The sequence below is a fragment of the Epinephelus fuscoguttatus genome, linkage group LG3 (genome assembly GCF_011397635.1).
Source record: "Epinephelus fuscoguttatus linkage group LG3, E.fuscoguttatus.final_Chr_v1".
NCBI lineage: Eukaryota > Metazoa > Chordata > Actinopteri > Perciformes > Serranidae > Epinephelus > Epinephelus fuscoguttatus.
Window position 1 is genome coordinate 22500487 of NC_064754.1, and position 13608 is coordinate 22514094.

General features: G+C 40.5%; 1 protein-coding gene across 1 annotated transcript; it reads right to left on the reverse strand.

Moving 5' to 3' along the window:
* Window positions 1–2233: 2233 nt before the first annotated feature.
* On the reverse strand, window positions 2234–13348 carry usp38 (ubiquitin specific peptidase 38). Its single transcript, XM_049571907.1, has 11 exons — window positions 13144–13348; window positions 9509–10199; window positions 7681–7816; window positions 7453–7582; window positions 7135–7236; window positions 6593–6751; window positions 6327–6520; window positions 6137–6230; window positions 5909–6015; window positions 4209–5562; window positions 2234–3548 (listed from the first exon to the last, which is right to left on the reverse strand). The coding sequence occupies exons 2-11, from the start codon at window positions 10188–10190 to the stop codon at window positions 3384–3386; spliced, it is 3123 nt and encodes a 1040-aa protein (XP_049427864.1). The 5' UTR covers window positions 10191–10199; window positions 13144–13348; the 3' UTR covers window positions 2234–3383.
* Between the last annotated feature and the right edge of the window lie 260 nt (window positions 13349–13608).

The following is a 13608-nucleotide window of genomic DNA, read 5'->3' on the forward strand; positions in this document are numbered from 1 at the left end:
GCTAGATTAGTAGTGAATTAAAGGTTAGTATGCAACAGCACAGTAATAATGAAAAGGTTATATTTACAAGGTTAACATTGATCTGGTTTACCATATCTGATCAATATACTGGACTCAACGAAGCCTCCACATCTCGTCTAATCCGCTAGCAAAGACGTGATCCCTGTGGACTCAGAATGGTATCTGAGGAATCTTATTGGAATGCTATTGTAATGGTAAACACTTCCCCCAAAGGATGTTCCCTGTTAGTCTATGATTAATGACTTTGCCATTGTGCAGGCACATTACCTCTTTCAACAGCCTCCATATTGATGAAGAAATAGGGAGCAATTAAAGGCTGCAGACACAATACACCGATTGCACTTAATGAATTCCATTTCATGATACCTTACATTTAGCATCACAGTCCAATATCAAGTAGCTTGTGTGCCATGTTCTTGATGCATCATGGAATTGGTGTGGTTTTGGTCTAAAAGGCTGTGAAGTTGCCTTTAATGCTGTGTCTTGTTGCTGTGCCTTACAGGTGCATAAATCTTTAGTTTATGGGCTCCACAGCATAAATGTGTTCAACCGAGGACATCTAAGTCACAGTGCATAACTCATTTGTAGCCACACTGGAGGAACAGACCAGACCTTATTTACTGTCAGTACATGCTAAATGAATATGAGTGCATATGCAATTTATGCAACTATAAAAGCCAATGACATTTTTCAATATTATAAGAATACACGACATTAAATATAAAGACAAGATATAGTGTCATACCATTCCCAAGCCGTAACATTTCAACAAAAGTGGGGAGAAAAGTGAAATGGTTTGGTTGATTAATAATTGAGGATCATTGATTTTTTTCCTCTCCAAATGCCCTTTGGAAGCTTTAGTGCTACTGCTGTGTTTTTACCATATCAATTGCTAATTAGTAATAAATGGCACCTCTGCACACAACTTGCTATTTCAACATTACAAATGTAATTTGTCCTATTCCTGTGAGAATAAGTGCCTGCATGTGATTTCCCAGTTCCCTTTTCTGTCCGTGTTCACTCACTTCCATTTGTGCAAAAATATTTTTGCAATCAAAGCAAAAACATGATACATGGGCTTGTTTTGAATTATGCAACAATATATGGTTCTGTATTCTTTTTTTAATCAACAAAGTTGCTTACATACTGAAAATCTGCATGTTTTGGAGTAGGATTCTTGAGATTTGAAGTATCAATAGCATACCAAACCTAACCATTTTCTGTGTGAATAACTTTATCAATAAAAATATGTTTAACTTGCAAATCCATCTAGTCATACTAAGATCTAGTTGACAGAAGAAAACTGGCACTGGTGCAAGAAATAGTCAGTGTTAGGCAGTGTGTATTGAAATGTACTGGGTTACAGATTACTAGTTACCCTGTTAAAAATGTAGCACGACTATTTAATTACTTCATCAAAGCAATGGAAGTTATGACATATGATTGCTTTTTTACTTTTTTACTGGACAATAAACCCACAAAGTCCTCAAAAATACAAGTGCATGATGTACTTAAATTTCTCCCAACAGCTTTCCTTAAGTGGAAAGAAGGTGCCTCTGCATGGTAAAAAGATGCACAGCAACAGAATTAATGTTATATTCTACAGATAAGGTTTGTCCTAAAAAACAATTAGATGTAGCCCTCTGTAGTCACCAACATTTTAAGTAACTGTAATTAAATTGCATATTTTTTTCTCAGTAACTGATTACAATTATATTTATTTTGTAATTCAATTATGTAACTCCGTTTCATGTAACTAGTTACTCCCCAACACTGGAAATAATGTACAGTAGGTGATCTATCCAAACCAAACCAAAAAAAAAAAAAAAAAACGCTCCCACCAAATCAAGATGTAGCACTAGAGATGTCTCCTGATCAATATATTCTCTGCAGTGGGGATGTAACAAGTAAGGTCACGCAGACATTGAAGTATGCTTCAGCATAGCAACACGCTCATGACTGTCGTGTTTGGCTCCTGTCCACAGTAATAATTTGCAGTTTCCAGAAATCACCTGTTGCTTTGTCTTGCCTTCCGTCAGTATCAGAGTATTTATTAATTGCGTTTTATCTTATTTTCAACAATGTGTATAGCCTTGTCTTCACCGTGACGTTTATAGTTTAGTCTCCAACATCTGCCTTTCTCTGCTGAAATACCACTTGAAATAGCTTTACCTTCAACAACCTGCCTGGTTAAGTAAGACAATACAACAAATACTGGTTTGTTTTTACTTTAGGGAAAGGTGAAGCCATTATGAATATCAACAGAGTACAGCTGATTTGTGTATTCCGACAAATTCCTCTTCAAAAATCTGCATTAAATATCAAAAGGCACATAAAATCAGCATGAACACAAAAGTCTCCCTGAATGATCAAATCAGAATACATTAAAATACGCTGTCAAACAGTTAAGTCTTGTCAAATATGTTCAAAGAAGTCATTTGCCATTTTCCAATGTAGATAACTCTACATATTAGTGGGAGGACAGCATTAAATATTCAGACTGAAAATGCCTTTATCTTGGGATTTCCCAAATATAGTATTCAACTTTCCACATATAGGTTTGTATTCCATGATTATTCAGAATTTTAAGTCATATGTACATTTATTGCATGGGATATGAAACCTGTAAAACACAGCAAAGCACACATCAAAAAAGATTTAAAATATCGTGAAAATCAAACCCCACAGCTCAGGAAGAAAAGCTGCATGCAAATCAGAAAAGTAAACAAAGGTCGTGAACTGTATGTTCAGAACTATGACAAATCAAAAAGTCTGTTTATCTTACAGATGTCTGTTATACTGTGCACTGCACATGCATGTATTTGCATATGTTTGTTTGTGTGTGTGTGTGTGTGTGTGTGTGTGAGGTAATAATAATTAACACTGACAAGCCAGATAATATGGGCATGTTCTAGACTCAGCCAGTTTCACACATTTATCAATGTATGCAACAGTTTATTATTACTATTTTATTATTATGTCATTTAAGGGAGAGAATACATTTGCACCAATAAGTATTATCTACCTCACGTTTTAAAATTTGGAGGATTATTTGAAGATTACAATGTTGAGATCACAAAAAAAATCATCTAAATCAATCAAATACTGTTAAATGATTACTGAAAGTGGTAAAAAAAAAAAAACAACAACTATTATAGTCAGAACAAAAACCAAATCTAAAATCAGAATCAGCGCAGATGCTGTGTGTGTGCATGTGTGTGTGTGTGTTTTTGGATCAGTTCAGTGCTTTTTTTCATGAGGTTATATGCACATCTATGGTTTAACGGTTCAGGCTTCTGTATGATCACTTCAGGACTTGCTTGGTGCCAGTTCATCAGGTTTCCTGCAGCATTTTTTTTCTTTCAGAAGACCAGTCTGCTAATGGTATTGAAGCCCCCTCCACCTCCACCTCCACCAGATGGGCCGCAGCTCCCTGGTGGGTTATTGTCATCTGAACCGTTGGGCCTGAATGAGCAGGAGGATGAAGGGGCCTGGAGAGCCTGGGTCCGAGCATTGAGCTCCTGTTCCTATTGACGGCACGGAGGAAAAGAGAAATGTTTCAGATTTAGACAGAACTAAATATGTATCTAACTAACTTACGCTATGCCAACAAGTTAATGTAGCACTGGTGTAGCTCAATGTGACTGACAGTGATTCAGTGTTGTCACTTAACATTATTACAGCACCCTCTAGAGGTGATTTACTTCAGTCACTTACACAAGTGTGCTGGAAAGTCAACTCAACACACCACAGTTCAATGACTCGTGAAATTACACCTCATGTCTTATAACAGGACAGTTCAGATTTGGCTTCAAGTTCAGTCGAAAAAAAAAAAAATCCTATATTCTGCAAGCTCTCAGTCATCTGTAAAATATACACTGTTTTCCCTCAGCTTCTTTTCACCTGAGAGAATCTTGTACAGCCCTTGACTTTCATAATAACCTCACGCTTACTAGAGGGGTTAGCGGTAATGACGTTATGTGTAAAATGTATGTAACGCATGGAAAATAAGCACAGTGTTCATCCAATAATATTTATCCCAAAATACCCAACAAACCTCTTAGCAGCAGATTAAATACTTGCTCTAATGCTAATCACTTCACACTTGCATTTATTGGTATAATTTATAGGGACTGACATCACGCCTGCACGTAGGAGACGCATGTTTTTTGTTCACCCCCACATACCTGTAAATACAGCTTGTTGTCCTTGATAATAGCATCCAGTAGGTCTTTCTGCAGGGGAGGCTCAGCACTCAATCTCATTCCATTTGCCATCAATCCCCCGTTTACGTTCTGCCCCGGTAGCTCCTGTTTCCTGTACATGAGCACATAAGCTGTGTCCTTGGGGAAACGTTTTGTAATGTTTTGCACTGATTGGAAGGATGTGAATGTCACTCTGCTATCATTGAACAGCAGCCAATCCTTTGCCTCCTGGCCACTGTTAGGTAGTGTTTCCTCTTGTTCGTGTGGAATTGAGAGAGCTGAGCAAGTGGAGAGGCTACACTCGGACTGGCCGTTCCCCAAATCCTCCTTGAGGGCAAAGTGGTTGGCTGGATGCTGTGTTCCATCTGCTCCGTTAATGTTACGACCGTAAGAGTAATAGTGGCCACTCTCAGACGATACACCAGAATGCATCACCACTGAGCTGAGGACATAGGGCACTGACTGGACTGACATCCCTCCTCCTCTGTGTATCTGCTCTGCTCCATCTATCCTCTCCTTCTCCTCCTCCTCCTCCTCCTCATCTTTTTGAGATGGTTTGAGTTTCTTGGCCAGATTCTCGCTGCTCTCAGGAGAGTCCACTTGCAGAGGAGAAGAGGTAGACGAGGAGCACTGTGCAGGCTTTGAAGTAGCATGCACAGGAAGTCTCATGAGTGGCGGGATGGTGACATTGTCCAGAATCTTCCTCCGCACATGGCATTTGGCATCATATGAGAATCGCAGCAGGGTGAGGATCAAGTATTCCGGTGCTGACACCACTTTCATGTTCTTCTCTGCCCGCTGGAGGGAGCTACACTTCTCACAGAAATAGGCATTCTCTTCGTCCAGGATCTCTGGAGCCAGAAAATAGTTCACCAGGTCAGGCACAGACAGAGGAGGCTCATTTGTCACTGGCACCAAACTGACATTGCTAGCTGGGGCTTTGGCCGAGCCCGGCTCAGGAATTTCACTGCCGCCATTAACAGATCCCTGACAGAGAACCTTGGCTTCCTCTGAGGACCCCTCAGGTTGAGGGCTGTCCCGAGAGGTGGCAGGAGGACAGAAGGCCAAAGAGAGGTCTGTAAAAGGCTCCTCCTTCTCAGAGATGCAGTTACACTGCATACAACGAATACATGTGATCAGCTTCCCACCAAACATCCTTTCTGTCAAAGTCCTCCCATCATCCTCAGGTTTGATTTCTGCTGGGGTCAAAGAGGTCTCTTCACCGTCCTCTGGAGAAGTCTGTGCTGATGGGTCTTTGCTGCTTGTGTCAACAGGGGGGGCAACCTTTGGCTTTACCGATTCCAGGACCTGAAGTGTTTTCTCCTCTTCGTGTAACCTTGAGATCAGGAGACGGGGCAATCAACATTAGAGGAGAGAACACAACTGTGCATCGATTTTAGGTTGTGCCACTGCTGTGATAGTGCACCACTTCTACTCTGTCTAAACAACAAGCTTCAGTCACATCATTTAGTTCTAAAGAAATTACGATTTACAGCAGTGAGCCGCAGTCATGCACACTCAACACTCACAGGGATTTTTATGTGTTTATAAATTACATTTTGTTTCGTTTTGCATTTAGTGACAACAACTGACATTCATTTGGCAAGGGGGAACAATAAAGGAAAGGCAATTTTGGATTTCAAATTTGAAAAACTAACTTGCCACAATCTGCACCACCATACCTGTCCAGAAGAAATCTGAGGTACTCAGAACAGTCCTGCTGAGAGCCGACATTGAACCAGGGAGGCCGAGATGCTTCTAAGAAGTTTCTGGGAGCATATGCTGCCCTCTGCAGGAAACAGACATGCACCACACACCCACACACATGCAGACAGCACCACGGAGTCATCAACTGTTGTTGTCACCACTAATTATATTATGTAATATCAATCACATGGGACAATACTAACCTGAGTGTGTGCAAGGAAAGCAAAGAGCATCTGGAGCCTTTTCATTAGTGTGTTGGAACCATTTAGAGGTAATGATAAAACATGTCGCCTGAAACTGAAGACAAACAAAAGTTAACTACACTCAGACTGCCCGTAAGTACCTGTATGCCTGCAACAAGCTTGTGTGTGTGTGGTTGCATATACAACTCACTCTGTGGCCATGAAGAGGGTCTGGATGATGCTGTTCATGAAGCAGGTGTTCCCCAGGTTGACCAGGCCAGTCTTGCCGGTCTCAGACTTCCCAACTTGCCTCAGAGGACCTGGGGCAAAGGAGTTGGACTGGGACGTCCAGGCACTTTGATTCAACACCAGCTTGATCTTCTCTTCTCCAGGTTTTGGGAGATCCTGAGAAGGTAAATTGAATCATTTACATACAGTCTTGATCATCAAAAGACTTTCTGAGGTAAGCAACTTTACCTTGATGGCGTCCAGTATGTGGTCATAGAGGTCAGGGAAGCCAGAGTACTGGTACATCATACAGTGTATGAGCTCAGTGAACTGCAGTAAGAAAGCTTTGCTGGTGGGGAGACCATCTGTCCTCAAAGACTGGACTAGATGCACCACATGTGGAACAACCTGGAACGAATACAAGAGAATGTTTAGGACACCGTGGTGCTGGAAGGTGCTGCTAATATTAATCACACAAATATGCAGTACGGTCAACCAGAGGGTAGCTGCACATCAGGAACCCCACAGAGGGTTCGGTCTCATTTGCTGAGTATTTTTGAGACTATTCATGTTTTTAGACACTAATGAAATTGGCCAACTCAAGGGCCATTGCTCGGCATTTAAGTGCTTCACACATCATTAGTAAGAGAGCAGTGCCGAGCCTGGGGTTCTGGGAAAAGAAGTCTATGCAGCTTTCAAGTAATTTAAGCCAGAAGAGAAGAAAATGAGAAAGCCAATAAAGTAGCCATATGACAGGGAAATGGGCTGTGAGGAGGCAGGAGATCCCATACCAAATGGAAGGCCTCAGGAGAGTGCTGGAAACTCAGCAGCATGTGGGAGAGCACAGCTAGCGCCCCCTGCCGCACAATAGGGTACCACAGACGACTGAATACCTATGGATATAAAAAACACAAAATCATTAGGTCATGAATACAAACTGGGGAATTCAAGTGAATCTTTTTACCAGCCCTAGATGATAAATCTTGAAGAAAAAATACTACAATTACCTAATTATTACTGCAGTTTATCATGTAGTTTTAATGATGTATACAATTTCCTGTCAAGCTTCTTCCTGAGGTCTATAATAAATCAAAATGAAAACTACACACCAGTTCAATTTTAAGCAGAGTGACATCTATGAGGATAGTGAACTTCTGAACGGCAGCCAGTCCTTTCAGCAGAGCAATAACCCATGTGTCAACATGGTGGGCCAGGGGCCAAGAAAGCCAGTCAATCATCCTGGACAGAGAGAGAGGAATGTAGAGTGTAAATAATGTGCAAAACTGTGGAATAATTATGGTAACATTTATTTTGGATGACTAGATGTGTGAGGTTACCTGCAGAGCGCTTTAGTCATGCTTGCGTCTTTAACATTTTGGTCTGTGGTGAGACTCTTGATGAGCACTGTGATCATTTGGACGGGGATGTGCTGCACCAGGCTGGCCAGAGCGATGGATGGGTCAAAGGCGGGGTCTGCGAAAAAGAAATTGATCAGTTGAATCACAGTTGAAATAGTACGTAATTATTCAGCCCCATTTTTTCTTTTTGTATCAGTAAGTGGGGTACATATAAGCCAGTGGTTCCCAACTGGTCCAGTCATGGGGTCCAGATTTCTCCTCAGTCATTAGTTCAAGATCCACACAGTTTATTATATTCAGCGTCATACTTGCCATGTTGTCGAGCTAGTTTGCTGTCTCCGTCAAGTAGCTGTCCGTTAGTCACTCACTCTACAGCAGGATACTGCACTTCAAAATAAGAGCTCTGACTGCAAATTCACTGTACTTCAATATGAAGTGTGTTTTTACAACTTGACACATTTGCGACCCACTTTTGGACTGTGACCAACCAGTTGGGAACCACTGGTTTAAGCTGTTCATCCATCTCCTGTAAAAGCATTTTAAAAATTCTCTTTCATTTTAGGTTAATTAAATTTTTTGGCCCCTTATCCCTTATCCAAGGTCTTCAACATTGAGTATTGAGCACCATACCTATTTCTTTATACATAACACGGCTGCACAGAGCAAACGCAAACAAAGCCTAAATAACATATCTAGCGGGGGACTGTGGTTCTGTTGTTGGGACAGGATTTTTGACAGCAGCACTTTGGAAGCACAGCTCACCTGAAAAATGTCACTGAAACAGAGGCAGAGTGACCTTTTAACCCGCAGCGGCTCTGCTCGCATCGCTCACTGACACATGCTGTCAGCGCGGCTATTTAACTGAAACTGCTGCCTGCTGCTCCACAATTCAGTCACTTGTAAAACACGGCACAGCAGGCACAGGACGTCCCTAAAATTTACTAATAACAAAATAACTGCAGCTTGTAATATCTTCACAGCTAATGCTTTTCAATTTTTGCCCTTGAAGAAAACACACTCCTTGAATCAGTGGGTTTGGAGGTAATTGCTCCAAGCAGTGACAAGTGTGTAAAATGAGGCCACTACCACCAAAATGAAGATAATCAGTGTGCTAATAATACTAAATATTGTTAGATGAACATCCAACCTATACAAATACAAACGAGAGAACTAAGCCAAGGGATCAAAGTCAGCTATTGGCAGGGCCCTGCAAAACCAAAATGAAACAAGATAACTGTTCCAGGTTGCTCAATCATGTGCTAACAACCCTGGTGTTAATGCCAAGATTTATGGAGTGAGGTGTGTAAGTCATGGGTCCGTGCTGCCAAATACTCATTACTGGTAGGCAGACATTTATAAATCAATGTGTAAAATACAAATCTGTTCATATCTTTAAGGTATACTATGCGTGGATTGTCAGTTACTGTTTGTAAACAGCATCGGCAGTGAGATTGAACGTGAAAGTCAATCCCAGATTGGTGTTTCAACTTGCTACGTCTGCATTTTTTCAGCGCTGCGTCCACAATTTTTGTAGCTTCCTCTTGGATGCATGCAGCTTACAAACTTCTAGTGGCTCGTAAGTGATGATTGAGAGAGATTACTTTAGAAAAAAGTCCTGCATAGTATACTTATAAGTTTCTTTATGACGTCTGTACTTTATTTCAGGTGTCCCAAAACTTCTGCTGTCAAACATTTTTTTTTTTTTTTTTTTTTAATCAAATTTGAAAAAAGATACTTTTGTATTCCTCTTCACTGCAATCCTATGTGTTATGGCCATTTGGAAAGGAAAAGAGGAAGGAAGTCTCACCTGTGGAAGAGATAATGGCAAACACTTCCTGCAGCGAGGGAAGCAGCGTGGCTGGATCCGCTTTCCAGATGTTTTGCAGTAGTGTGCTAACCTTTGTCACCTGACCTACATACTCTTGCAGCTCCCGTTCTTCGCTGGCAAAGCAGTGGAAGTAACTGATGGTCCTCACCAGCTGCTGGCAGAACAAAACGCCCGACTTCTCCCTCGGGATGCACTGCACAAAGTCCGACAGCAAAGTGCTCAGGTGGGCACAAAGAGCAGGCTCGGGACGTTCGCACACCATCCTTAAAACCTCCACCTGAATCACACTGAAGATCTCGAGCACCGAGGGGCAGCTGATGAGCAGCCGCAGGCAGCAGTGAACGTAGTCTATTATGACCGGGTCTTTGCGGTCCAGCGGGCCGTATCCCTGCAGGAGAAGAGTGTGGACAAAGTCTTTGCTGAAGAAAAGCTCAAACTCCGGGCGGTGGTAACGCGCGTAGGCCTCCAAAACCTGGAAGCCAATCTGCTTCTGGAAGGCATCTTCACCAAGCAAGATGAGGCGGGTGGTGAGAGTAAACAACGCCTGACACTGCTCCTCCGTCACCTCTTTCTCAGCTGCTTCCACTACCTTCTTCACAATGGCCCTCTTCACTGGAACAGAGTGATCGGAGCTCACAAGGCCCTCCAGTATCTTGTCCATGATGACGGTCTGTAGAAGGCACACGAGGAAATAATTAGCTGACAACTTCTGCACTTATTTAATATATCACAGTGTGCTTTTTAACAGATTTCCACAGCAAAAGACTCCAGTCTTTGATAAGCTTTCTTCATGGAGGACATAGCGGGCAATGGTATTAATTAAAGCCACTGTTATTAACATAAGTAACACCTGTGCTTTTCATACTACGATAAGTCAGATCTGTTGTGAAAAAAGCCTGTAGTTGCACAGGGTCCTTTCTACCAGTCTAGAGTTCACACATTGTCCTCAATTGTTGAGTGTGCAGACTGTCAGCATTCAAAGGTAGACAATTGCAACTGGAATGTTGGGCTGTAGACATTGCTGTGATGTGACTACTGAGGGAAAGAAGTTGCTTTACACCATTTGGCAACTGGGCCTTAAAGTATCACACAACATAATTAGGCTACAGTTTTTGTGTATGCAGCTATGTAGTGCACAAGACAGGAAAAAACAGTTGCAATATTATGCTAGAACACAACAAATTTCAACTACTGCATTTAAAAAATACAGTAAAAAATGTTTTGGGTGAATCTTTTCCTCAATTTTACTATTAAAAATGTCAGAAAATAAAACATAGCTTTAGAGAGCCCAAAGTGATGTCTTCAAATTTGTCTGACCAACAGTCCTCAACCTTAAAAGTGATGACTCTACTATGGCATAAATGGAAAAATGCAGCGAATCCTAAAAATTAGAACAAACAACTTTTCTGCTTGAAAAATAACTGACAAATTATTTTAGAAAATGATGTAGATTCATTTTGTGTTGATTAGTCATTTAATCGACGAATCTATTTAGTATAAATTTAAATTTATGAATGCAAAAAAACTGTAAAGCAAAATAGGTTGTTTATTACACAGTCATCACTTTTCTACAGACCGAGCTGCACTGAAGTCGAGTAACACAGATAAAGTTTATTTTTTAGAAAACAGTGAGTACTGTCTAATACTTGCTTGAAAATCTTCATATATTTTCCTAAATATTTCAAAATGTGAATCTAAAGCAGATGTAATATTTAAGGAGGCTTCCGTTCATCTGTCACAGAATTTTTGCCTCAATTTTGACAATCCTTTTTTGTGGAGATTTTTGACAGGTAAGGTAATGTCATGTTTTTGTATTTTTCCTTTAAAAACATGTCCTCAGTCCAACACATGATTAATCAGTTATCTACAGTAACAAAAGGTCTAATAAGCCAGTTATTCCATGGTATCACGTCACTGGATAAGGGCACTACACAGACAATGGGAAAAAGAGCTGGACATTGAAATAACTGAGGACATGTGGCTGAGTGTCTAGGAAACACAGGTCCATTCTGATGTTGACCTATTCAGACTGCCTGTAAGGAAGTAACAACAATCATTTTGAAAAACTTTGGGTTTTAATATTAGTACAACGTTCACGTCCCTTTGTCTTGGATACATCCCTGACAGATGAATTAAAAGATGATACCTATCTCCTAAAGATCTTGTTGGCAGCATGTAAAAATACTGGCAGAAAAACTGTCCCACTGCTGGCCTTTTTGTCAATATTGTTACACACTTAGACCAGGAGTGTCAAACTCATTTTAGTTCATGGACCACATACAGCCCTATTTGATCATCATACAATAACCTCTTAGTACCATCAGCTCGAATAATTTCCCTTTTTTGTGTGAAGAATTAACAGTACATTCTGCAGACGTTACAAAACAAATTAACAGCCTGAGATGTCTAAAGAAAAATAAGTACAATTTCAACAGTATGTCTCAGTATTTCCACATTCAGTCAGTCGACTTTTCACTGTCATTACATGTGCATTTATCCATACATTGCCTGATACAGATTGTTTGAACTAAAGCTGCTGACTGACAATATTTTGCACAATCTTGAACATCTTTAAATATGGCCACAGTAAGTATTCATTGATATATCAGAGAACAGTGTTCTGGTCAGGGTGGAAAAACCTCTGAAGCAGACTTTTAGATGAAGTAGGCAACACAGTGTTTAACTTGCTCCTGAACCATGGCATCCCTTAGTCTTGGCATCTAGGGGGCCAGATTGGACCCTTAGGCGGGCCGGTTCTGGCGTATGTTTGACACCCCTAACCTATATCTTCTAGAATAGATGACCTACTTCATACAACCTCAAAAAGAATTGAGAGAAAATGGTGTGTTTATTTAGCCAATGGGACAGATCTCACATAATTATTGTATGTACACTGTGTGATATCCTGCTTTAAATAAGGAAAATTTTCCTTGACTTTTTAAACATCCCATGATCTCATATTTATTTTTTATCCTGTGTTCTGCCCTTTGTGGATTTTGTTTATTTATTGCTCTAATAATGTAAAAAGTGTTCATATAAAATAGTTGTAAATATTTACCATTTAAATCTCTGTCTTAGATATTTAATCTGTGGTAGCTCGAGTATCAGTTCATACCATCCCACAGTTGTAATTGTAGGTGGTGTATTACTAATCAATTTAAGCAATACATATTTTTCGGGCAGCAAATGTAAGAATACTGAATAGACTTTAATATGATATTACACGTACTTAACACACACTACACACTGATGTTTTCCTCTTATTTCACAGCTTCAGGAACACAGCCACCAACCGCTATCTGTGCTTGTTGTGTAGCTACAGGCGGCTAGCTAGCTAACGCCTAGCATTAACGGTTAACGGTTATTTCTTTACGTCCGGCGGTTAAAACATGGCTCTAATGTTAATTACAATCAAACCTCTGGGGACAAATCCCCCGCATATACCAACAGATGTTACTAACATCAATCAACAACAATAAAAAATACGAACAAAGCAGTCAAACAGGCCTGTCGTTAGCCACAGAGGTTAGCTGAGTAACTGTTAGGTGCCTATGATTTAGCATAAATACCGTCATGTAGTAACACAATACAGGAGCTTCACGCTCTGTACTTACCAAAATAAAGCATGACAACAATGTCCGACCAGAATATGCTCCACTCTCGATAGATGTTAACCCTCTTTTAGTAGATAAACCGTATTATTTTGGTTCATTTCATCGCTCAAAATCAGCTGATTAACCCTACAGACGTCATTCCTATGGACAGTGAAGATGGTAGGACCCCTGTGTGAAGCTGTTTCATTGCCTGTTTCGCAGTTGTTGAATTTTGAGTGGTAAAATCAGTGTTTCTCCGAAAACTATGTTTCTAAATATGGCGAATCCCAAGATAAAAAATATAGTAAAATTCTCATTAAGATATTTGGCCACTTTTGACCCGTTTCCGTACAACTGATCTGCTGCATTCATTTACTCCTCGTACATCTCGACTATGGTGGTCTCGGGTGAAGTTGTGTTTTTTGTTGAACATAAATTGGCTATCAAATGAACTCTGTAGTGTTTCTGTTGTTGTCCCTTTAGAGA